The following is a 24496-nucleotide window of genomic DNA, read 5'->3' as shown; positions in this document are numbered from 1 at the left end:
TTCTTCTTTCACCCCCTGAAATCTCTAGCAGTTCAGGATAATTTTGTTTTTAACTTATGTTCCTGATTTCAGTCTTTTTGCCTTCAAAATAAGCCTTGGATGCATTTATAATTTAACCTTTGCGAATATACTATTTTCTTACATTTAGTCTCTAAAATAATAGTTTACTTGTTCTTGTAATCAAGTTTTGGTTTACTTTTGAATTATGTTTTGTAATAATGAAAACCAAAACAATTTTTTTTCAAGAATTAAAAGTTAAAAAAATAATTGTAGAGACAATTTATTTTTAAACCTCTCAAAAATATTAATATAGGCATCCTGAATTGTCTTTTGAAACCACGAAAAGATTGTGATGACTGAAAATCCAAACAAGGAAATCATGAACCATCATGCATTCTTTGCGTGAAATATCCTATATAAGAACAAAATCATATTCATTAAAAAATCTATCTATAGCGTGAAGGGTTGCAGAGAAGTAAATGGAGAATATATCAAAGCCAGCAGTTTCCCCCAATCCAATGATTTTGAAAAGTGAGGGCTTACTCAAGGTTCATACAAAAATCTAGTCATTTTTGTTGTGACTGTTTTGATTAATTCCCTACTTTAACTAACACTAATTTTATGAACAGTATATACTAGAAACCAGCGTTTATCCACGAGAAGCAGAGATTCTCAAAGAGCTAAGGAATGCAACCACAAATCATCCTCTGTAATTATTCTTTATAATATAATATTACTTTTAACCTACAACCATGCACGTTTGTCAACATAACATGATTTGATATGCATACAAGAATGTCTCAAACATGAAAATAGCATGACATTATTATATTCATTTTTGTTAAACTTGATATCCAATGCCATTCTTTCAGTGGCTTCATGGGCACTTCACCTGATGTGGGTCAGCTAATGGCCTTGCTCTTGAAACTCTTAAATGCAAAAAAGACAATTGAAGTTGGAGTTTTTACCGGATACTCTCTTCTCCTCACCGCACTTAACACTCCTCATGATGGAAAGGTTTGTATATGTGTATGCTTCTAAGGTGGAGAAGTATCATTTATAGTTTATGTTGTTAGCTCCATTTGTTTGCCTGTTGTAGATTATAGCTTTGGATCCAGACAGAAAAGCATATGAGATAGGACTGCCATTCATCAAAAAGGCTTCTGTTTTGCACAAAATTGACTACATAGAGTCTCCAGCTTTGCCGGTTCTTGATAAACTCCTACAAGATGTAAGCAACTTACAAACCATCTTTACATCTCTCTGGCTAATTATGGTTTTTATTTCATTTTTTCTGTTTTGATGCAGCCTGCAAATGAAGGGACTTTTGACTTTGCCTTCGTTGATGCTGACAAAAATAACTACTGGAATTACCACGAGAGGCTTATCAAATTGATTAAGATTGGTGGGATTGTTGCCTATGATAACACACTTTGGGGAGGAACTGTTGCCTTACCAGAGATGGAAGTTTCAGAACCAAAGAGAGAATGGAGAAGATTCACACTTGCTTTCAACGAAGCAATTTCAAAGGATTCTCGTCTGGAACTTGCTTTTGTTTCAATAGGCGATGGGCTCACAATCTGCAGGCGCATTCGCTGATTTAATTTGATTCCCAATATTGACTATTTGCATCCCTTGTATTTGGTTTCCTCTCTGCAATTTTTCCTACCTTTTAACTGTAAATCACTGCATTTAGAAGTTCAATGAGCAGTTTGGTTTCAAAGTAATGCTGCTTTTGATGACCTTTTGGACTACCCATGATTAATTGAAACCCTGATTACAAAGTTGGACTCTCCTAACTTTATAAACTTGTTTAATACACCACACCATAACCCCTTTATCTGTTGTTAATAAACTTAAGTATAATGAGCAGTAAGTGAAGAAAATGTCTATTTTGTACCAATAGTTATTCTTAATAGGAATTGTTTTTCAACATTGCTATGGCAAGCATATTTTGAATTGGTCACTATCAAATGATCTCATGCCAATGCAATATTAAAATTGTTTTGCTCTTCCAAACATACATTCAAGTTGTACTACCAGCAAGCTCGATGAAGAGAGTGCTAGAAATGGGTTTGGTCATGGACTATTGAAACTCCAAACAGTTTGTAGTTTGATGTATACTCAAAATTACATTCCCATCATCATATGATTGTCTGCAAACTAAAATCCCTCACAATACAACGATGATCAGCAAAAGGAACTTGACGAGCTGATCACAAACATTCTACTTAACTCATACAAACAAACAGGAATGCATGGTCGCAGTTAGCTTACGTCAAACTGGATTACTTATCGATGTTCAGTAACTCAACACACATGTCGATTATCTGCTTTCCAATATCACTAATCAGCCAGATACTACCATCCATTTGCATAACTTCGATTTTGGCGTTTAAATCACCTTACATATTAAACTGGTCATCATTCTTAAAATCAAATAAGCCGAATCCATATATAACTGTGCAGCATAGCCTCGCCTCTAAGTACATTCACTCATTGATAGTAATACTCCTAATCCTTTCTCTTTCTCCTTGGGAATCAAAACCATATTTTTTTTTGCACCAACAGAGATACTTCTTATTTTACCATAAATTGGATGACAACTTTTGTTGTTGATTAAGGCCATCTATATAATATGCAAAGTTGAATACAAGAGAAAATCTAGTAAAATAAATTGGTCTTCAATTGACTGGGCATTAAAATATCCATCAGGTGACAGGGCTGAAAAATAAATTTCAACATTGACTATCCTCTAGAATGATACATTCTTCATATCCAAAACTGCATCTTTGGAAAAACAAATAAGAAAAACGGCGTGCAGAATGTATGAACTTGAACTAACTACGGATTAGACAAACCCCACTACATATTTAAAGTAGATTATGATATCCATTCAAGTCTAGTCTATTATTTAACAGAAACAGGGCATGAGATCCAACGCATCACACTCGTCATGCATGAACTACCACAAAATTCATACAGCACAATGCATCAATTGAAAACAAAACCACCTTTGCTGAATAAAACATTCTTTCATCAAATCCTTTGAAAGTTTATCGGGAAACTTAGCTGAACACAGTGGCTGGTTAAAATAACAAGGTAAAGGACGACTTTAGTGAAAGTAACCAAGAACCTGACCACCTACATTCCTTTTCGCGGCCTCTTCGTGATCCAAAACACCATCGGGGGTTGTAATCACAACATAACCCCACTGCATCAAGATATATAGAATGAAATGATTATCCTTTTCCTCAAGTGTTTTCTTTTAAAAGAAAAAGTGAAATATAAAAGCTGGCTGGCATCTGATACGAACAGCAGTCTCCATATTCAAAAAGGTCAAACTGCTGTAAGCCTATAACACTAAATGAAACAAAACAATAACATTACAAACCTGATTTGTTGGAAGAGTACGCAGTCTGTAGGCTTCAATATCCTTTGCCTTTAGGTCTTGTCGGTATGTAAGGGCCTTGCAATCGTTAAGTCTACCTTGTAGTTCAACGGTGATCCTCCCCACTCTATGGGGATCATAGACCTGAAAGTCCTTGATATATCCTATCATAATAATGAACGAAACAAAATTAGCTGAATATACATTGGCATTGTAGTCATTCTCTGAATACCAAATGATTTTAGTATGTTTAGAACCTTTCATTTTCATCTTAACTAGACTATGTCAGAGGATTTTGGTAATGTTTCATGCGTGCACATAGACATACAGAAATAAAGAACATTCTTCTCCAAATGATAATAGTGTTCGAAATAGTTCCCAACAAAAAACAGAGACCAATTTTATCCATTAGTAATAATGAAGCCTAACACAGTCACATCACCGGCACCGATGATAATCTGAGAAAACAGAACTAATTAAATGCAATCACATGGGTAGATGTCCAGGATCAAATATGTCTTCAATCCTTCAATCCAAAGTATCAGTGCTGCATAGTCCATGAGCCATGAGAAAGGTAGAAAACACCATAACAATCCTTAAGAATCTCAAATATGGATAAAACTAGTCATAATAGGACTAAAATATCTTTGAAAATTATACTAAGCATATATTTAGTTCCGCGGTGAAAAAATTGATTCAGAGTAAACTGATTATATAAAATTGATTCTAATTTTTGACTAAAAGTGAGTTGAAAGTAAAATGATTTATATTTGGACAAATTCTTGTAAAAGTGATTTAAACAGTAAATTTTAATGCAAAAATCACGTTTATACTCAAAAGCTACAAATCTTGGCATGAATTCAGAAAAGCATAATTAATTCTACTCAAAAGCAACCAACCATGTCAAAATTAATTCTACACATCCATAATCAATTCTAAGAGCTCCAACCATAAAACCAAACATACGCTACTCTAACTTGACAAACTTCCGACATTATTATGGAATGATAGAGCATACTTCAAAAAGGGAGTTTTCCTTTTAGATTAAGAAGACAACAATACTTAATGCAATAACACGTAGTTTAGTCTTTCTTCCTCTTCCCCTACACCTCACACTTGCTTTTACCAGTAACCCTTATTTCATTTGGTTCACTTATAAACTAAATCCATCAAAAACATCTTAACTTTTTATACCAAGAGTGACACAGTTCAACGCGTTTGTTTAACTTATGCTTACACCACAGAACACACCATTCATTCACAGGGAGAGGAACAAAAGCACAGTTATCAATCTTGGATAACAACATATATAGGTGATTCGCAAAACCACTATAACAGGATATAGCATACCAGGATTACCAATATTCTTAATTTATTTTTCATACTCAAAATTCATGAAATATTGATCAACAATAAAAAAAAATCAAAGGTCTCAAGCAAAACATAAAAATCAATACCAAAAACAAGTTGGAAAAAGTAGTGAGCACATGTTTAAAAATTTCAATTTATGCAGGAGCTATCAACAATTCAAACAAAATAATAAATTATTGAACATATATGCATTAGCTTAACCATATATTCACAAAAATGTCATAAATAGATCAAATAGCTTCAACATCCAACATTCACACATAGTCCATCACAGAACATTTGTATCACTTGTCCACCATAACAGTCTTGCTTATTTTTTATGTTTGACCGAATGTTAAAAAAGATTTCACTATGCATCAATTCAACTTTTCAATACGGGTCATTTTCACAAATCAAGAAATAGATAGTTTTTATAGGAAATTAGAGCATTCAATGCTTATATATTGAAAAATGACTTTGGGGCCAGGTTTTCGTAGGATAGTTTTTCTACAAGAACTACATGTTTTTTGCATTTTCAATACAAAATACGCTTTCTCGCTTTGTTTCCTTAGCCATTACCTCAATGACCCTCACCCTCGTACCATTCTCCTAAAAACATTAAGAAATAAGCAAAACCATACATATAACTCATCCTTTAAGCATTAACTTCAATAGGGATAACAATCAGCAATAGCAAGTCACAGGGAAAGACAAACAACCTCAAAGCCAATTACCAAATAAAACATAACAATCCATTTTTATGATAATCAACAAATGGGCTGTTCAAATTACCTTTTTACCTCCTGGAGTTTCTCAATTGTATATAAGTTAAACTTTTTTCATCGATGACAAAAAAAATAAAAAAACAAGATTAAAGAGATGCACCATGTAAGTGTAAACCAACTTTGCACATGTATCAGATGAGGATTCAATATTTTCATATTCCATCAGACTTCTAATTGAATCTTAAAATTAATAATATAAGGTAACATAGTGAATTCATATTAGATGTCAGCGTAATACTGATTTACACTCCCAGTGTGTCTTGTAACTTGATTTAGTTTCAAACTTAATATGACTCTTAGCCTATTAAAAGGCATTGAACATGAATTTAGTTGAGTTCATTACCCTCAACAGTTAGAAAAGTTTTTCTGCTTATGGGAGACTCTGCGCCAAAAATACCAAGGTTCTACCAAGGTGAGCGAGTTCGGTCACAGACACTACGCAAAGAATTTGAAATTCTCAACATGAATGATATACTTAGAGTATTGTCTAGAAGTTATTGAGATGATATATACCTTAAAAATATCTGGCATCTATAGAAATTCTTCCAACTTCACAGAAAATATTTAGAGTATTGTGTCAGTATTGAAAGCTCATTAATCAAAAACAAGGTGTCTCCCTCAGGGCTTAAACCGAACAACTCTACATAACAACCCTTCCAATTTCATGAAAGTAACTCTTATAATACTTCAACAATCACCTTCATAAACTAGAATCGCATCCCCGCACACAAAAAATGCATTTTACTCTAACAATCAAGGTTTTGCGGATGCGTCCTGGTCACTAGTAAAGTTTTCGTGATTTCAGGCCGGTGTCACAACAGTCGCGGAATGAATTAACCACAATTTATTCTTTAACATAAAAACAATAAATAACTTATTGCTGTCGCGGCGGCGGACCATTTTTTAAAACCCTGCTTACAATAACAATATCCTAATGAAATTCTACAAAACAGATAAAGATAAATCCAGCATGAATTTCATACTCAATCATATGGGAAAAAATGTGTGAGTAGTGAAAAGGAGAAGTAGAATCATTACCGCGGTGTTTCATGATTTGAAGAAAGGAAGAGATGACAGTGGATATAGGTTTAAGCTCCACCATAGCTTTCCCTCTCTTCTCAGCATTCACCATACTTCTCAACGCATCATTCAATATCCTCCTCCCCATTCTTTTCCCTCTCAATCGAGAACAATTTTGTTTGTTAATTGTGAAATAACGGTGTTGCCGGTAGTCGGAGTTTGTTCGCCGCCGCAACCTCGCGACGCTGCAGCACCAGAATGCGCCTCTATATCTCTCTACGTCTTTCTTGTGAAACTTTTTTTTTTTATTTTTAATTTTCTCTATTCTTTGGATCTGGGCTGTTTTGGGTCATATGAGTTGAGATTTTTTGCTCACTAGTACCTCTACTTTTCTTATACACCCTCCTTTCACTTTTTAAAAAATAGGAATCACTTTATTTCCGGAATAACTTTGCATAGAATTATTTTGTTTAATAACTGACTATAAACATTATATTTCATCAAGTCAATCTTTAAATTAATTTTTTCATTCAGTATATTACCTTCACAAATGTTTACAAAAATTCAATAGTTATAATTGTATAATTGTTGTATTTTTTTACAAATTTTATTTTACTTCTAAATTGAAGTTATTTAATAAAGTATTAAATAGTTTTAAATTTTTATTTAAAAAATTATAATTAATAACCTCAATTAGAAATTTTAATCCAACATTTAGATTAATAAACTATAATCTTTATAGTCAATAATTAAACAAAATTATCTCAAGAGTAATTAATATATTCTTTTATAAATAAATTTTAGCATGATTAAAATTTTAGAGAAACCTAGTAGTGAAAGTCTATGAGGTTGCTTTTGTAAATACATAACCAACACGAAACATCGTCCTTACATTGGATGGTTGTTTAGCTTTTCTATAATGAATAGTACAATTGATTTGACATTTGTTTTACTCCGTCCTCTAAACAAAAATTTGTGCTCTTAATGATGCAGCAGACACCATGCTCTAAGAAACCGACTTGAAGAGGTAACCATATTTTTTTTTTACGGTAGCTAAAGGTCTTTTGAATGTTTCTTCGATTTTATGAGTTATTCTATGTTGTTTCATTCTGGGTACGAACTTAAAGACAACCAAGTAGAGAGGTTTTTTTTCTTTTTTTCCGTTTATGAGATTTGGTTAGACATCCCAAGGATGAAAATTTTTAGGCAATTGATATCTTGCTGATAATTGTCAATAATGTATCAGCTCTACATATATTCAATTTAGTATCTATAGCATCAATGTCCTTTAATATTAGGAAACTATTTTTGGAATGATTAGCTATTTCCATTCAATCTTGTAATTATATATAGCATATGATGACTCAATGAAATAAATGACATTTTCCATCTCAGAACAATTGTGTTATGGTATCAGAGCAGGTTATACATATAGAATAAAACATTTAAATCATGTCTGACAGTGAAGGTGAAAGTTCTCCTGTGAAGGAATCTTCCAAGTCAGTCAACAATGGCGATGGAGCAGTCATCCGAAAAACCATCTCTCCCTATAATATCACTTCCAATGATAATCCTGGGAGTTTGATAACACCAGTTCAATTAAAGGGAGAAAACTATGACGAATGGGCTCGTTCACTTAGAACGACACTTTGAGCAAGAAAGAATTTTGGTTTTGTTGATGGATCAATCAGCAAACCTGATGAGGAATCTTCAAATCTTGAAGATTGGTGGACTAACAACTCCTTGTTGGTCTCTTGGATCATGAACACAATTGAACCTTCATTGCGATCAACTATGTCGCATATGGAGGTAGCCATGGATCTTTGGGAAGACATTAAGGAGCGGTTTTCCATTGTTAATGGACCACGTATTCAACAGCTCAAAGCAGAGCTCGTTGAATGCAAACAAAAAGGACTGACCATTGTGACATATTATGGGAAACTGAAGAAGTTGTGGGAAGAATTGGCGAATTACGATCAGATCCAGGCATGCAAGTGTGGGCGTTGCAAGTGCAATCTCAGCTCTGTGTTGCAAAAGAAACGCAAAGAAGAGAAAATCCATCAATTCCTCATGGGATTAGATGACGCTCTTTATGGAACAGTACGGTCAAATCTTCTCGCTCAGGATCCTCTGCCTACATTTAACAAAGTTTATGCGACATTAATTCAGGAGGAACGGTTGCGCACTGTGACTCGTACGGCCGAAGATCGTGGTGAGGTCATGGTGTTTGCAGTGCAGTCCAACTTCAAACGTAAAGAAAAAGGAGGAATGTGCAGTCATTGTAATCGAACGGGCCATGATTCAGATGGTTGTTTTCAGGTAATAGGATATCCTGATTGGTGGGGAGATCGACAACGCGGACAGTTGAAAGGAACCGGGCGTGGGAAACCAGAACAATATAACGTTGTTTCTAGTAACAAAAAACATGGAGGAACTGTTAAGGCTCATGTAGCACAAGCAAAACCATCTAAAGAAGAGGTTGCTTCTGAAACGTCAAGTTCCGATATTTGTAATCCAAGAAATATTACTAGTGATCAATGGCAAGCATTGGTCAGCCTTTTGAACAATGTAAAGCTAGGTGCAACCGAGAAGCTAAGTGGTAAGTGTTCCTTTTTGCCATGGATTATTGATACAGGTGCATCAAATCATATGACCGGTCAACTGGAATGCTTAACCAATATGCACAATATTTTTGAGTGCTCTGTTGGACTACCAAACGGTGAAGAGACAATGGCGACAAAGGAAGGAATTGTGATGCTCAATGTAAGAATAAGATTAACTAATGTCTTATATGTGCCTAGTCTACACTGCAATCTTATCTCAGTATCCCAGCTGCTAAAAGATTCTAACTACACTGTTAAATTTACTGATAAGTTTTGTCTTATACAGGACCCCACTTTGAGGACGCCGATTGGAGCGGGTGAACAAAGAGAGGGGCTATATTATCTTAAAGATATGGTCAAAGCAGCTACAGTGAAAACAAATAAGGAAATTCCTTTGGACTTGTTACATCGCAGACTAGGACACACATCTTTGAAGGCTCTACAAATGTTTCTGAATGTTAGTTCTAATAGAAACAATTATCTATGTACCCAATCATGTGAAATATGTCTTAGAGCAAAACAGTCTCGAGATACTTTTCCAATTAGTGAAAATAAAGCAACTTCTGCATTTCATTTAATCCATTGTGATTTATGGGGGCTGTAGCACCTCAAATTTGCACCTATCATTATACATACATTTTCATACTAGGTCATAGCATATCATGGTCCATTGCATAGCATTTGCATTGTCCCTCTGTTGCCTCAAGAGCAAGCAATCAAGAATTAGGTCAAACTAATCTCCTGATCAGTCAACCAAGCAAGCAAAAGAATTTCTCATTGAATCAAGGCCTTGGGGTTTGTCCAACAAGTTCACATGACTTGGAGGTCTATTTGAAGTATTTTGGTCAAGGGTTAAGGGCTCAGAGGTCAGCAGTTCATGCCCAGACAGTCAAGAACCCTAAAAAAGTCAACTGTCAGTCAAAGCAGTGGATGGTGGTCATTCTTGTGGAATTTGGGCACCATGGTCAATAATCAAGAGTTCATACAACTTGGGACATCATTTGAAGTCAAGTCCTCAAGGAATCAGGGTTTGGAATTCATCAGTCAATGCATAATCAATCAGAAACCCTAAAAGTCAACTGTTGGTCAACTGTCCATTTAATCAGTGATTGGATGATTGGATTTGGTTTGTGAGAGTTCATTCATGTCCAAATAGTCATCATACATCATGCCAAACACCATCATGGAAGAATTTGAAGCCAGATCATGAATTTCCCAAAATGGAAACTGGGCCTGTAACTGAAACCTGCCATAAATGGAAAGTCTTGATCCTCAAACTTACATTGTGATACAAGCCTCAAATGAATTTTTGCCCAACATGAAAGTTGAAGATCTTGTTCTCCCATTTCCAAAAAGTCCTAGAACTCTCAATTCCCATGTATGGTTGGCAAGTTATGATCGAATCGATTTTAGAAAATCTTGAACTTCAAAGGGCCATATCTCCCAAACCGTTTGGCCAAATTTGGTGGGGTTTTTTCCTACAAACCACATTTTTCATCCTCTTTCCAAAAATATAAATTTCATGACCCAAAACTTCACCAATCAAAATGGCAAATTTTGACCTTTTTCATTTAAATGTAAGTTTGACCAAGAGTTGACTTTTTGACTCAAACATTTTTTCAGCATTTGGCCAATTGTAAAAGCTCATAAATGTCATTTAGAGTGTGTTTGCAAAGTCAAATTATGCAGCACATGTGAATCTTGCTTGGTTGCTTGAATTGTAAGAAAGGTACAAATGCACCATACTTGTCCATGCCTTGCCTTGTACCTCAAGAGGACAGCAATTATGCAACATTCTTGATCATTCTTCTGTCACTTTTGAGGCCTTGTAGTGCAGCCATACTCCAATAGTACATATGGCCATGTTTGTTTACTTGAATTTTGGAAAATGAGTACAAAGCAACCATTCATCCATGTTTCCACACCTTAATTTGTACTATCCAACAGCAGGGCATGGCATGATTTTCTGTCACTGATAGCAGCATTGGAAGCAAGGAGCAAAGGAACCAATCTTTCATTCACCTTGCCCTCACCCTGCTATGGGCATCTCACCCTTTCTGCCAAAAGAAAAATGACATAGATCTGGCCCTCACCTTGTTTCTTCTGTCAAGAACAAAAAACACCTAAGCCAAAGCCTTTGCCCTTTCTTTTGCATCATTTTCTGTCATACACACACACATAGAACAAACAACCCTGCCACAAAATAACTAAATCTCCAAACCAGCAAAAAAGGCACCACACCCCTGTCATGAAAAGATCCTGCATCATTTTTCCTGCCCTTGGTAGACAACAGCAACCTGGTTCATAAAAAATAAACTCACTTGCATTATGCCAAACCTTGCCTTGCATTGTCTAAAAAAAACTGCACCATTTCCCTGCCATAACAAGACCATTAGCAGACAAAAACAAGCTGACTGAGGCCAAAATCTTGATTTCCCTCTCATTTGGCACTGTTGGAAAACTGTCAAAAACTCCATCTTTCATGGCTATGCTTGGTACTGCAGAGACCAATCTTGTTCATTTTTCTGCCACACCACAAAATCCTAGCAGCAGACCAACCAAAGGTTCTTGGACCTGGCCTTGCATTTTCTAAAAATTGTCCAAACACAAGAGTGCCAAAACCTTGCCAACAAACTTGCTAGCAGCATACCACCATACAGCAGCCACAGACCAAAACATCCATTCTCCTCTCATCTTGCATTTTTTGCACAAAGGGAGTTCTGAGCAAAACATCAAAAAACCCTTGAACCACCTTCATTATTTCTTCATCTGGACTCCATTTGGAAGTGATTTGCTGCATCAGACATCCTCTGCATAGCCATCTTCATGTCCTGTTTTCTCAAAGCTCAACAAATGGCAAATCGAGCTGTGAGATTTTCCAAGCATTCTTGAGCTTGTCTACACCAAGTATCCTTCATTGCCAAGCACAAGGAAGGACTGTTCGAGCACAACAACTTCAAAACACCACTGCATCACCATTGTGCTTCAAATTTGGTAATATTTCGAACTTCATCATTCATTAAGCCATGCCATGTTTCATGTAGGTCTTACTTAGTAGGATGATTTAAGCTTTGAATCACATTAAATGGATGACTATGCTGTGAGATATCTTGATTTTCATTTTGGTGAACAAATGCATTTTTCATCGATTTAGCTTGGTTATAATGATTTGGTGAAAAGTGGTGCCATGTTTGTGATACTGAATGTTTGATGATGCTATTGGTGCAATTAATTTTGGGATCTGAGCATTTTGATTTTCCTGCTTACATGAAAATGATGATCATGCTGTTACCTTAAAACCCTAATTCTGTCCAGAGTTTCTCACTGTTAATGCTTGTTTGGTGGATGGTTGATGTTGCTTGATGGTCACTATGCCATGACATTGTGTGTTTGTGTTTGAAACTTGTTGGATGTTGATGAATCATAAACATGAAATTGGTGTTGCTTACCCTGCTAAGTGATTTTTGTTTTCTTTGATGTTGATTAAGCATGAGATGAGTTTATGCAGGCTGCTGTTTAAACCCTAGTCTTCCAGAAGCCTACATGAATTTAGTGGCTTACTATTGTTCTAGTTGTGTGAGAGCCAATACTATGCTATGCCCTGCTGTTGTTATTAGTATTTGCATGATCATTTGTTACTGCTATGCTGAAAATGATGTGTACCCCTGCTGTTTTGCTGCCTTAAGCTGCCAAGGAAATCTCATGAATATGATGTATGCTGTTGTTCATGATTGGTGGTTTGAATGATGATTAGTGATGAATACATGTTACCATGCTGCTAAACCCTGCCATGATAAATCCTGTGATTTTTCCAGAAAACTAGATCATGTATGTTGGCTGATGTTTGTCTGTTGGTGTTAGAAGTTTGTTTTGATGTTGGTAACTACACAATGAACCATGCCTAGAAAATCCATGTGAATCATGTTTGAATGCTGTTTGATTGGTTGTTTATTTGTTGGAATTTCAATTGATTACTTGATGCTGTCAATGCCCTGCTGTTTGAAAAAACCTTTAAACTTGCTTGTAAAATCCACATGATTGATGTTTGGTTGTGTTGGTCGTGGATGCTTGACTTATGTATTGTTACATGTTGCTGTTCATTTGTTGTTGTTTCTGGTTGATTGATCAAGCTGAATGATGAGCCATTGCTGTTGTTTGTTTTGTTTTGGATCGATACCATGAGCTTGATGCATTGCCCTGCTGTTTTGAGTTTGTTTGTTGGACTTCATTTTGATTAATTGCATGAAGTTACATGAGTGAGAATGCCAAGCCATGCTGCTAAAACCCTGTTGCTGTCTTGAACTTAGCCCAGAAATCCATATGTTTTGTGTTACCATGCTGTTGATTGCTTGCTGAATAAATGCTGTTGTATGCTAGTCAAGTTTTTGTGTTGCTGTTGATTGCCATATGCCATGTATGCTGTAAAACCCTAAGGGTTTATGAGAAAAACCAGAAATTTGAGCTCCTTTGGCCAATACACTGTTCCATTGGCTGAGAGCCAATGGGAACATTTCATTTCTTTCCCCAAAACGCAGTAGTTTAGATTAGTGAGTCCCAAATTACGCTTATGCCATCGTTGACTCTTATGTTGACCAATTGCCATGCCATGTTCTTCATGTTTCCATTCAAATGTTCATCAACTTCCATAATTCATTTTAAATTCATTTTAACTCCAAAAATTATGAAATTTTTTGCATGATGATCACAAATGAGTCTAGTATTTTATTGTGAATTTTAATTAATTTTTCAGTGGCTGGATTTTAAATGATAATTGTTTTCCCAACATGTATGCCAAAATGACACCCTTTACCATTTCAATTGTGAAATACTCATGACATATCCATTGCCTTTGAAATTTTTTGTGATGAAACTAGACATGTTCACCTTCATTTTGATATAAAGTTTGTGGATTTCCCATTTGTGGTTTGCTGGATATGATTTTTTGAAGTTATGTGTCACATTTGGTGATCATGCATTTTCCCTAATTTTGTTCACATGCTTCCTTGCATCCAATTGACCCCATTTTTTGCATGAATGATCCTTTGTATGTCTATTTCATGTATGAATTTTCTTGGAATTAATCTTGCTGTTTTCCATTTGATTGTGAATTTTCTTCCATGCTTGGTCATTTGTTGACTTTTTGTGCTATACATTGCCAAATCTTTTGGGAAATTCTCATAACATATCACATGATTATGCAATTTCATATGTGATAACTAGACATCTCAAGCTTTGCATTGGTGTTAATCTCATTCATTTCTCATCTTTTTTCAATTTGATATGATTTTTTGAAGTTGACACATGCTTGTTGACTTTCTTTGTACATGCTTGAACTTGGTTTGACTTCATGATTTTAGTTGACTGCCTTCCTCTCATCCAAATGCCATGAAATTTTACATGTCTACCATGTTGGATGTTAGGATTGAGTGTGATTTATTTGATGATTTTTGAGATTGTTTAGGTTGACTTTTGATGCAAGGCATTCTGTTGACTTTTGTATGCTTTCCTTTGCCTTACTTTGATTTCAAATGTTCATGAAATGATAATGATGCATGATATGATTGTGGGCCCAATTGTGATTGCTTTCTAATTGGTTGACTTTGACTTTGAGTTGACTTTTCCTTGCTGCCTTGACTTTTTCTTTCATCTTTGACCCTAGGCTAGCCCTAGTGGTCCTTTGGACTTATGTTGAGTTCATCTGTTTCAGGTTGAGCATAGTGCTTCCAAGATCATACCAATTTGATTGATGTTTGTTTGTCTATATTGTGCTAACCTTTTGTTTTGTAGGTGACTCATGTGTTTGAGTCTTACTTTGCACAGTTGACCTTCTGTGGTTGACTGTCTATCCATTCCTTTTGGTTTTAACTTTGAAACCGTTTACTGATTGGTTTGACTTTTTCAGGTACCTTAGTTGCTTAAGTTCTCTGAACTTGCTTTGCTTTGCTTTTTAGCAACTTGCTTGAGGTATAATCTCTTTTACTCCATGTAGTCTGGAAGACCTGGCCTGTTACTTGGCCAGGCAACTGTCTGAAGTCCTCCTTAAGAGGCAATGTTTGTGGATGTTTACTTTTGTCCCTGCATAGAGTCAAAGTCCTCCTAAGTGAAGAGGTAATTGGTGGAAGGTAGGGATATGCAATCTATCCCCCACTATTCAGTGTGTCATCTGCCTTGCTCACACCACTGTGTTGATGCATTGCAGATACAAACCCAAGATCTTGTACAACTGTACAGTTGAGTCAGTTTTAATGTGTAGAAGGGTTCCCACTTTCTGAACCCACACATTCTTGTCTTGAGCTCTCCCAGGCCAGGGATAAGAGCTATGAGGTCTCATCCTCACTTCATCCTTTCATCTGCTTCACCTTAGCCCCTCAATGGCAAGGTTAAGAGCAACATTCACCCAGTTCCAGAGGTTTGTTTGTTGAGGTTGATATGACCCCTTGACTAAAACCTAACCCTTGTTTGAGCCACTTGTTTGTGTATAGCGTGTGCTATCTGTGCTTGTAGGATAGTTTGACTTGCTTCCTGTGCAAGTTAGGATAGTTTGACTTGCTTCCTGTGCAAGATAGGATAGTTTGACTTGCTTCCTGTGCAAGTTAGGATAGTTTGACTTGCTTCCTGTGCAAGTTAGGATAGTTGGACTTGCTTCCTGTGCAAGTTAGGATAGTTCGACTTGCTTCCTGTGCAAGTTAGGTTTTGCTTGGCTTGCTTCCTGTGCAAGTTAAGTGTGTGTGGCTTGCTTCCTGTGTGAGCCATACTTAGGATAGGTTGGCCCTTGTGCCATTCAGCTAGAAACCATAACTTAGGGTTGCTTTTGCATGACAACATCTAGGCTCGAGTCGTAGTCTCCCTAGAGTTGTGTCTCCCTCTGTTATCTGGTTAGGCTAGAACCTTTATCCCTGCGTAGGGGAACTACATCGCCCTGATCTTCATACCAGATGAAGTATGTAGGCAGGAGATTGAGCTGATCTCTCCGGGCGCCTTTTTCTTTTTTTTTTTGTGTGTGTTTGGCAACTATTAGGCTCGAGCTCTAGTCTCCCTTTTAGTTTGTTTGTTCGCCCTTTCTTTCTTTTGTGTGTGTTTTGGTTCGGATGCTGATGTAAGCCCAGCTATTGGCATTCAGGCTCCACGTTTGCCTCTTTGTGTGTTTTGGTTCGGATGCTGATGTAAGCCCAGCTATTGGCATTCAGGCTCCACGTTTGCCTCTTTGTGTGTTTTGGTTCGGATGCTGATATAAGTCCACTGATTGGCATTCAGGCTCCATGTTTGCCTTTGTCTAGTTTGTCTGTGTGCGTGTCAGCCGAGCTACGAATGCTCTGATTCTTCTCTCGTCCGAGAAGATACGTATGCATAGGATGCGACATTCTAGCGAGCATGTGTTGTTTCCCCAGTCCGAACTACTTTGACTCTGATGTCTATGCCGGATAGACTAAGTAGGCCCAGGATGCGACATCCTGCCGAGTCAGCCTTGTCTGTTTTCTTGTGTCTCTTTCAGCCAGTGTGTGTGTGTGTGTTTGAGCAGTGTTTTAGCAACCATTTTCCTTCCTATTGTGCGTGGATCCCGTCGAGTACGACGGATGCGTAGGGGTGCTAATACCTTCCCTTCGCATAACCGACTCCCGATCCCATTCTCTTTGGTCGCGAGACCATGTCTTTTCCCAGGTTTACTCTGAGCGTTTCCTTTCCCTCTTTTGGGATAAATAACGCACGGTGGCGGCTCTGTTGTTCTTGTTTTCCCGCCGGTTTTTCGCGCGACGCGACAGCTGGCGACTCTGCTGGGGAATATTAGAGAAGTTGACCTATGCTGGTCCATCTTCCCTGAGCGAGTCTCTCCTAGCGCTCTCTAGGTTAGGGTTTGGTTGCTTTGTGCTGTGTTTATTTATTGCATTCATTATTTACTGTTTGCATTCATTGTTTATTGTTTGCATTTATGTTTGCATTAATGTTTGCATTTATTCATCTGTTCACCTGGCTGGTTGTCTGTTTCTCTCTGTTGGGGTGGGAGTTCTATGAGGTAAAAGGCCCAATACCCAGGCTATGAGTGAAATCTAGGAAACCTAGGAATAGAGTGATTCATGGGAAGCGGGTGGTGTACGCCACTTAGCGGAACATTGATATCACGAGCAGTTCAGACTCTGATGGGGTATTATCGGTGCATACATCGGGTGTGCACAGGATGATATTCTTGAAAGGGTTGTTTATCCTGCGTTCCTCTTGACCTTACCTTGGCCTAGACTACACCCGTGAGTGGGGAAGGGTTATTCATTACAGGTACTGTTGGTGACTTATGGTTCTGTTGGTGACTTATGGTTCTGTTGGTGACTTATGGTTCTGTTGGTGACTTTGGGTTCAGACAACAGTATATTCAGTTGACCTTGGGTTTTCAAGTTGGATTTGGGTTCTGAGTTTAGACCGAAGCTTCGACTTTGTGATCAGAGATGCACCGCCAGCCAGTTGTGTCTGCATCATGTGCATCATAGCATATTTATTTTCAAAAAGAAACGCAAAAAAAAAAAAAGAGAAAAAAAAAAAGAGAAAAAAAAAAAAAAAAAAACTAATCCCTGCATGCATATCATTTCTCAGGTACATTCCAGAGCTTGTTCACTGATAGAGATGGCAACAGTCCCAGAGTTGAAGCGGAAGACCTGTATCTACGTTTTTCACCGGGAGCCTTTAACGCCTCTGATTGAGTTGGGCAGTCTTGTGACCAGTGATCGTCTAGGGGGGTTCGTGAACCAGTATGGGGATATCCTGACAGTGTTGAAGACAGTAGTTGACCCGGTGCCGTTGCAGACACTTCTTCAGTTCTATGACCCGGAGCTTAGATGTTTCACGTTCCAAGATTACCAGTTAGCACCTACTCTCGAGGAGTATTCTATATTGTTGAGCATCCCGATTCAGCATCAGGTTCCTTTCTTGGACGTACCAAAGGAGGTTGACTTTAAGGTTGTTGCCAGAGCTCTCCGGTTGAGTGTTAAGGAAGTTTGTGATAATTGGAAGCCCAGTGGGGGAGTCGTGGGTCTGCCGTTGAAGTTTCTTCTGAGAATAGCCAGAGTTGAAGCAGAAAAGGGAATTGGGAAGTTTTTCACGCACAGCTAGCTGCCATGATCTATGGGATCATCCTATTTCCCAGTATGCCAAATTTCATTGACTTCACTGCTATCAGCATTTTCATCAGAGGGAATCCAATCCCTACTCTTCTAGCTGATACTTACTATGCCATCCACAGTAGGCATGGTAGGGGTGGAGCCATCAGGTGCTGTCTACCTCTCCTATTCAAATGGTTCATGTCTCTTCTGCCAGCCAGTGGACCGTTTGTGGATACCCAGAGCACTCTGAAGTGGACTCAGAGGATCATGTCGCTCACATCTTATGACATCAGATGGCAATCTTACCGGATGAATGTGAAGAATGTTATTATGAGCTGTGGAGAATTCCGGAATGTGCCACTCGTGGGGACCAAGGGTTGTATAAATTATAATCCAGTTCTTTCTCTTCGCCAGTTAGGTTTTGTTATGAGTAGAAGACCACGTGAAGCTGAGATAGCTGAGAGTGTGTACTTTGAGAAGAAGGATGACCCTGTTAGGTTGGAGCAGATTGGGAGAGCTTGGAAGTCCATTGGCGTCAGAGATGGATCCGTCTTGGGGAAGAAATTTGCCATAGCCATGCCTGATTACACTGATTGGGTCAAGAAGAGAGTAGAAATTTTGTTATTACCCTACGATAGGATGGAACCGTTGCAAGAGCAACCACCCTTGATTCTTGCTGATAGTGTGCCTGCTGAGCACTATAAGCAAGCTCTGATGGAGAGTCGTCGGTTGAGGGAGAAGGAGCAAGACACCCATATGGAGCTGTACAAAGCCAAAGCCGATAGATTGAACTTGGCCCATCAACTCAGGGAGGTGCAAGGAGAAGATGCTAGCAGAGCAAGGAGCAAGAAGAGATCCTACGAGGAGATGGAGAGTATGTTAGATGCAGAACACCGGGAGCGCTTGAGGCTGCAGAGGGTTGAGGCCAGCTATCAGAAGAAGATCAGAGACTTGGAGAAGCAACTCAGAGATAAAGACATCCAGTTGAAGAAGGAAGTAGACTTGAGACAGGCATCAGAGGACCACCTTGGAGGAGAAGTCTTGGAGCTGAGAAGACAGTTGAAAGAGAAGATCACTCCTTTACCAGATTGCTCAGAATGTTCGCTGTTGATAGACCAGTGTCATTACCTGAAGACCCTCATTCCGGAAGACCGTCTGTCTTAGTTTGTATCTCTGATTGTATTTTGTTGAGAATCACCTCCAGGCTTGTTGGATGGGATTCATTTGCGTGTAAGCCATCTCTTGGATCTTTTTGTTGAGAATCACCTCCAGGCTTGTTGGATGGGATTCTTTTTCTTTGTACGTTGTTTACTCAGATATTCTGTCGACATTGGTTGTATGCCTTTGTACCCTTATGTATATGTAAGGATGTCAGCATTGCCCTGTATCTGTTTGCTCTCTTGTTGCTGCAGGTTGCCATCTTTTCAGGATGGGTCAGGCTCTTTGAATGCCTGAGAAATGAGCATATCATGTGCATCATACGCATCATTAGCATCATACTCATATCATTTTGCATAACAGGTGTTCTTGGTCGTGACTTCTCACTCTTGGTTCCTGTTCAGGCAGGATAGCTGATCAACGTCCGCACCGCTACTCAACAAGACTGAATCAACAGAGAAGTATGGATCAATTTCAAGCTGAGTTGGCTGAGATGAAGGCTAGCATGGCCCAGTTTATGAATATGATGCAAGGGGTTGCGCAAGGTCAAGAAGAACTTCGAGCTATGGTTCAGAGACAAGAGGCTGCGAATCCACCGATCAACCATGCTCCGCCAGAGGGAGGCCCGGTCAATGATAACAATGTTGCTGCTGCTGTACCCGTCAACAACTATGCTGTAGGTGATGAGTTAGGGGGTATTCGAATCAATGGTCAACCTATTGTTCCAGATGCCGCTAATGCCAGAGTAGTCCGTGCTCCGGCCCGTAATCCTGCTACGATTATGGACAGACAAGAGGATATGTTCTCTCTGCTCAGTGAAGACGAAGACGTTCTGGGAAGGGTTAATGAGAGAGACCGCAAAGTTGAGGCTCTTGCTGAGAAGATCCGTGCTATGGAAAGTCAGAATTCTCTTGGTTTTGATGTTACTAATATGGGATTGGTTGAAGGTTTGAGAATCCCTCACAAGTTCAAAGCACCGTCCTTCGACAAATACAACGGTACTTCTTGCCCTCGCACCCATGTGCAGGCTTACTACAGGAAAATCTCTGCGTATACCGATGATGAAAAGATGTGGATGTATTTTTTCCAAGATAGTCTATCTGGGGCTTCTTTGGACTGGTACATGGAATTGAAGAGAGATTCTATCCGCTGTTGGAGGGATCTGGGTGAGGCCTTCTTGAGGCAGTATAAACACAACATGGACATGGCACCGAGCCGGACTCAGCTGCAGAGTCTTTGTCAGAAATCCGGAGAAAGCTTCAAGGAGTATGCCCAGAGGTGGCGTGAGCTGGCCGCTAGAGTTCAACCCCCTATGCTGGAGAGGGAGTTGACAGATATGTTTATTGGTACTCTTCAAGGTGTGTTTATGGACCGGATGGGGAGCTGCCCGTTCGGTAGTTTTTCTGATGTTGTCATTTGTGGAGAAAGGACTGAGAGTCTAATCAAAGCTGGTAGGATCCATGACGCTGGTTCCTCGTCTTCATTAAAGAAACCCTTCTCTGGGGCACCTCGCCGTAGAGAAGGAGAGACCAATGCTGTACAGCACAGAGGGGGTGTGTACAGAACAAATGCTAACAGAGATCAATATCGTCCAGTAGCTGCAGTAACTATTCCGGCACCTCAACCTCGTCAACAACAACAACCAAGAGTTCAACAACCGCAACAACAACAACAACAGCAACGTCCTTATCAGCCCAGACAGAAATTGCAGGCTGATAGAAGATTTGATCCTCTGCCCATGTCTTACACAGAGTTATTACCCGAACTACTCAAGTTGGGGATGATTGAGTTGCGTACAATGGCTCCGCCTACGGTGCTGCCTCCTGGTTATGATGCAAACGCCCGTTGTGACTTTCACTCTGGGGCGCCAGGCCACCATACCGAGAAGTGTCGAGCTCTCCAGCACAAGGTTCAAGATTTGATCGATGCCAAGGCAATCAACTTCGCTCCAGTGCCTAACGTCGTAAACAACCCTATGCCTCAGCATGGTGGGCATAGAGTGAACAATATTGAGGGGAAAGAAGCGGAAGATCTGGTTGTTAATGTTGATGATGTTCAGACTTCTCTGCTAGTTGTGAAGGGTCGTCTGCTGAATGGGGGTGTCTACCCGGGCTGTGATGAAAATTGTTTGGGCTGTGCAGAATCTGAGAATGGTTGCGACCAGTTGAGGACCGGTATCCAGGGTATGATGGATGAGGGTTGTTTGCAATTCAGTAGGGCTGTAAAAGATCGTGGAACAGCGTCAACTATCACCATTTACTTTAAACCGTCTGAAGAACGTGGACAAAGGGTCGTCAATGCACCTGCAACAAATGGTACCCCAGTTACCATCCCCGTGCCTGTAACCATCAGTGTTCCAACTACTATCGTTGCGCCTGGAAGAAGGGCTGTTGAGAATAGTAAAGCCGTGCCGTGGAAGTATGATAATGCTCACCGCAGTTACAGAAGGGCTGAAAGTCAGACAAGACCAGTGAATCAAACTCCAGTGACAATTGGTTTACCGAATAGAGTTCCTGCAACTGTTGGTCCGGCTGTGGATAATGTAGGAGGTCCAGGAGGTTTTACCAGAAGCGGTCGTCTGTTTGCACCGCAGCCTTTGAGGGACAATAATGCTGAAGCTCTCGCCAAAGCAAAAGGTAAGCAAGCTGTGGTTGAGGAAGAACCTATTCAGAAAGAAGCGCCCGAGGGGTCATTTGAGAAGGACGTGGAGGAGTTTATGAAGATAATCAAGAAGAGTGACTACAAGATTGTAGACCAGTTGAATCAAACTCCGTCCAAGATTTCTATACTTTCACTGTTGTTGTGCTCTGAGGCACACCGTAACGCCTTGTTGAAGATGTTGAATTTGGCTTACGTACCTCAGGAGATTTCTGTCAATCAACTGGAGGGTGTGATGGCCAATGTGAGCACCAGGCATGGTGTAGGTTTCACCAACTTGGACTTACCGCCTGAAGGGAGAAACCATAACAAAGCCTTGCACATCACCATGGAGTGCAAGGGGGCAGTGTTGTCTCACGTATTGGTAGACACCGGGTCGTCGCTGAATGTGTTGCCTAAGCAGATTCTGAGGAAGATTGATGCGGAAGGGTTTGTGCTTAATCCCAGTGACCTGATCGTTCGTGCTTTCGACGGATCCAAACGTTCTGTGTGTGGAGAAGTTACCTTGCCTGTGAAGATAGGTCCTGAGGTATTCAATATCATCTTCTATGTTATGGACATCCAGCCCGCCTATAGCTGTTTGTTGGGGCGCCCATGGATTCATGCAGCAGGGGCAGTCTCGTCGACTCTCCATCAAAAGCTCAAGTATGTCTGGAACGGTCAGATTGTGACTGTGTGCGGTGAAGAAGAGATTCTGGTGAGTCATCTATCCTCGTTCAAATATGTTGAGGTGGATGGCGAGATCCACGAAACTTTATGCCAGGCGTTTGAGACTGTGGCTCTTGAGAAAGTGGCGTACGCTGAGCAGAGAAAACCAGGTGTTTCAATTACTTCTTACAAGCAGGCTAAGGAGGTCGTTGACTCTGGCAAGACTGAAGGCTGGGGCAAGATGGTGGATTTGCCGGTTAGAGAAGACAAATTTGGTGTTGGTTATGAGCCTCTCCAAGCAGAGCAGAATGGTCAAGCGGGTCCGAGTACCTTTACCAGCGCTGGGCTGATGAATCATGGCGACATTTCTGCAACCGGTAGTGAAGACTGTGACAGTGATTTTGATTTGGACAACTGGGTTCGCCCGTGTGCGCCAGGGGGGTCTATCAACAACTGGACGGCTGAAGAAGTGGTTCAAGTTACTCTTCTGACAGAGTAATTTTCTGTTGTTTTGTCATTTTGCATGAAAATCCTACGTTCTGCCCAAGGCGTAGTGATTCATTTTTGTAGGGCCTCATCATGTTTTAATGATTATCATTAATGAAGGACATTTTTTGAACAAATTTTTGTGATCCCTGTCTTTCTATTTTTGTTTTCATTTTTCTTTTTCAAAAACAATAAAAATGGCAATGTTTTTGTTTTTGTGACTTTATTGAACTCTTTTTCTAAAACAAAGCATCAAACATGCAGAAGCGATCTTATGGCATTCACTATGAACAGTTCTGTTATGGCTCAGTATGATTTCGATAATCCCATCTACCAAGCTGAAGAGGAGAGTGAGGAAGACTGTGAACTCCCTGCAGAATTGGCCAGATTACTGAAGCAGGAGGAAAGGGTCATCCAACCTCATCAGGAGGAGTTGGAAACTATTAATTTGGGTACGGAGGACGACAAAAAGGAAATCAAGATTGGGGCCGCTTTAGAGGACTCCGTCAAGAGGAGGCTGATTGAGATGCTGAGAGAATATGTGGAGGTATTCGCCTGGTCATATCAAGATATGCCTGGTTTAGATACAGACATTGTGATGCATCGATTACCTCTTAGGGAAGGATGTCCTTCGGTCAAGCAGAAGCTTCGTAGAACGAGTCCTGACATGGCAACTAAGATCAAAGAAGAGGTTCAGAAGCAGTGGGATGCAGGTTTTCTGGCTGTTACCAGTTATCCACCGTGGGTGGCCAACATCGTTCCTGTGCCGAAGAAGGATGGTAAAGTTAGAATGTGTGTCGATTACCGGGATTTGAATAGAGCGAGTCCGAAAGATGATTTCCCATTACCTCACATTGATGTATTGGTTGATAATACGGCTCAATCCTCGGTATTCTCTTTCATGGATGGTTTCTCCGGATACAATCAGATCAAGATGGCGCCAGAGGACATGGAAAAGACGACATTCATTACACCTTGGGGCACGTTCTGCTATAAGGTGATGCCATTTGGGCTGAAGAACGCTGGTGCTACCTATCAGAGGGCAATGACGACTCTCTTCCATGACATGATGCATAAAGAAATCGAAGTGTACGTGGATGATATGATTGCGAAGTCGCAGACGGAAGAGGAGCACCTGGTTAATTTGCAGAAGCTGTTCGACCGGTTGAGAAAGTTCAGACTAAGGTTGAATCCGAACAAGTGCACGTTTGGAGTGAGATCCGGGAAGCTCTTGGGTTTCATTGTCAGTGAGAAAGGGATTGAGGTTGATCCAGCTAAAGTCAAAGCTATTCAAGAGATGCCTGAACCGAA

The 24496-nt window shown here is 39.6% G+C and overlaps 4 protein-coding genes across 4 annotated transcripts; 3 read left to right on the top strand and 1 right to left on the bottom strand.

The window, feature by feature from the left end:
- Positions 1-452: 452 nt before the first annotated feature.
- On the top strand, positions 453-1811 carry LOC127106209 (probable caffeoyl-CoA O-methyltransferase At4g26220). Its single transcript, XM_051043504.1, has 5 exons — positions 453-548; positions 630-709; positions 873-1017; positions 1100-1231; positions 1309-1811. Exons 1-5 carry the CDS (start codon positions 480-482, stop codon positions 1597-1599), a joined length of 717 nt encoding a protein of 238 aa, XP_050899461.1. The 5' UTR covers positions 453-479; the 3' UTR covers positions 1600-1811.
- An 852-nt stretch (positions 1812-2663) lies between these two features.
- LOC127106210 (40S ribosomal protein S15a-5) lies at positions 2664-6853 on the bottom strand. Its single transcript, XM_051043505.1, has 3 exons — positions 6565-6853; positions 3395-3555; positions 2664-3214 (listed from the first exon to the last, which is right to left on the bottom strand). The coding sequence occupies exons 1-3, from the start codon at positions 6692-6694 to the stop codon at positions 3116-3118; spliced, it is 390 nt and encodes a 129-aa protein (XP_050899462.1). The 5' UTR covers positions 6695-6853; the 3' UTR covers positions 2664-3115.
- Positions 6854-7430: 577 nt separating this feature from the next.
- Positions 7431-23296, top strand: LOC127106208 (uncharacterized). Its single transcript, XM_051043503.1, has 3 exons — positions 7431-7573; positions 15052-15113; positions 17730-23296. Exon 3 carries the CDS (start codon positions 19857-19859, stop codon positions 23196-23198), a length of 3342 nt encoding a protein of 1113 aa, XP_050899460.1. The 5' UTR covers positions 7431-7573; positions 15052-15113; positions 17730-19856; the 3' UTR covers positions 23199-23296.
- Positions 7572-9753, top strand: LOC127101865 (uncharacterized). The gene is made up of 2 exons (XM_051039297.1): positions 7572-9309; positions 9436-9753. The coding sequence occupies exons 1-2, from the start codon at positions 8308-8310 to the stop codon at positions 9751-9753; spliced, it is 1320 nt and encodes a 439-aa protein (XP_050895254.1). The 5' UTR covers positions 7572-8307.
- Positions 23297-24496: the final 1200 nt, after the last annotated feature.

This window comes from Lathyrus oleraceus, chromosome 7 (genome assembly GCF_024323335.1).
Source record: "Lathyrus oleraceus cultivar Zhongwan6 chromosome 7, CAAS_Psat_ZW6_1.0, whole genome shotgun sequence".
Classification (NCBI taxonomy): domain Eukaryota; kingdom Viridiplantae; phylum Streptophyta; class Magnoliopsida; order Fabales; family Fabaceae; genus Lathyrus; species Lathyrus oleraceus.
The sequence above is the reverse complement of the archived record's forward strand: the minus strand, read 5'-3'. Positions and strand labels throughout refer to the sequence as shown.

Excerpts from the sequence above, each read along its gene's own strand:
- LOC127106208 (XM_051043503.1), top strand. The coding sequence starts at position 19,857 with ATGGATCAATTTCAAGCTGAGTTGGCTGAGATGAAGGCTAGCATGGCC.
- LOC127101865 (XM_051039297.1), top strand. The coding sequence starts at position 8,308 with ATGAACACAATTGAACCTTCATTGCGATCAACTATGTCGCATATGGAG. Across the intron at positions 9,310-9,435 it reads AAGGAATTGTGATGCTCAAT|GACCCCACTTTGAGGACGCC; the intron begins GTAAGAATAAGA and ends TGTCTTATACAG.
- LOC127106209 (XM_051043504.1), top strand. The coding sequence starts at position 480 with ATGGAGAATATATCAAAGCCAGCAGTTTCCCCCAATCCAATGATTTTG. Across the intron at positions 549-629 it reads AAAGTGAGGGCTTACTCAAG|TATATACTAGAAACCAGCGT; the intron begins GTTCATACAAAA and ends TTTTATGAACAG. Across the intron at positions 1,232-1,308 it reads TTGATAAACTCCTACAAGAT|CCTGCAAATGAAGGGACTTT; the intron begins GTAAGCAACTTA and ends GTTTTGATGCAG.
- LOC127106210 (XM_051043505.1), bottom strand. The coding sequence starts at position 6,694 with ATGGGGAGGAGGATATTGAATGATGCGTTGAGAAGTATGGTGAATGCT. Across the intron at positions 3,556-6,564 it reads TCAAATCATGAAACACCGCG|GATATATCAAGGACTTTCAG; the intron begins GTAATGATTCTA and ends TTATTATGATAG. Across the intron at positions 3,215-3,394 it reads GTACTCTTCCAACAAATCAG|TGGGGTTATGTTGTGATTAC; the intron begins GTTTGTAATGTT and ends ATCTTGATGCAG.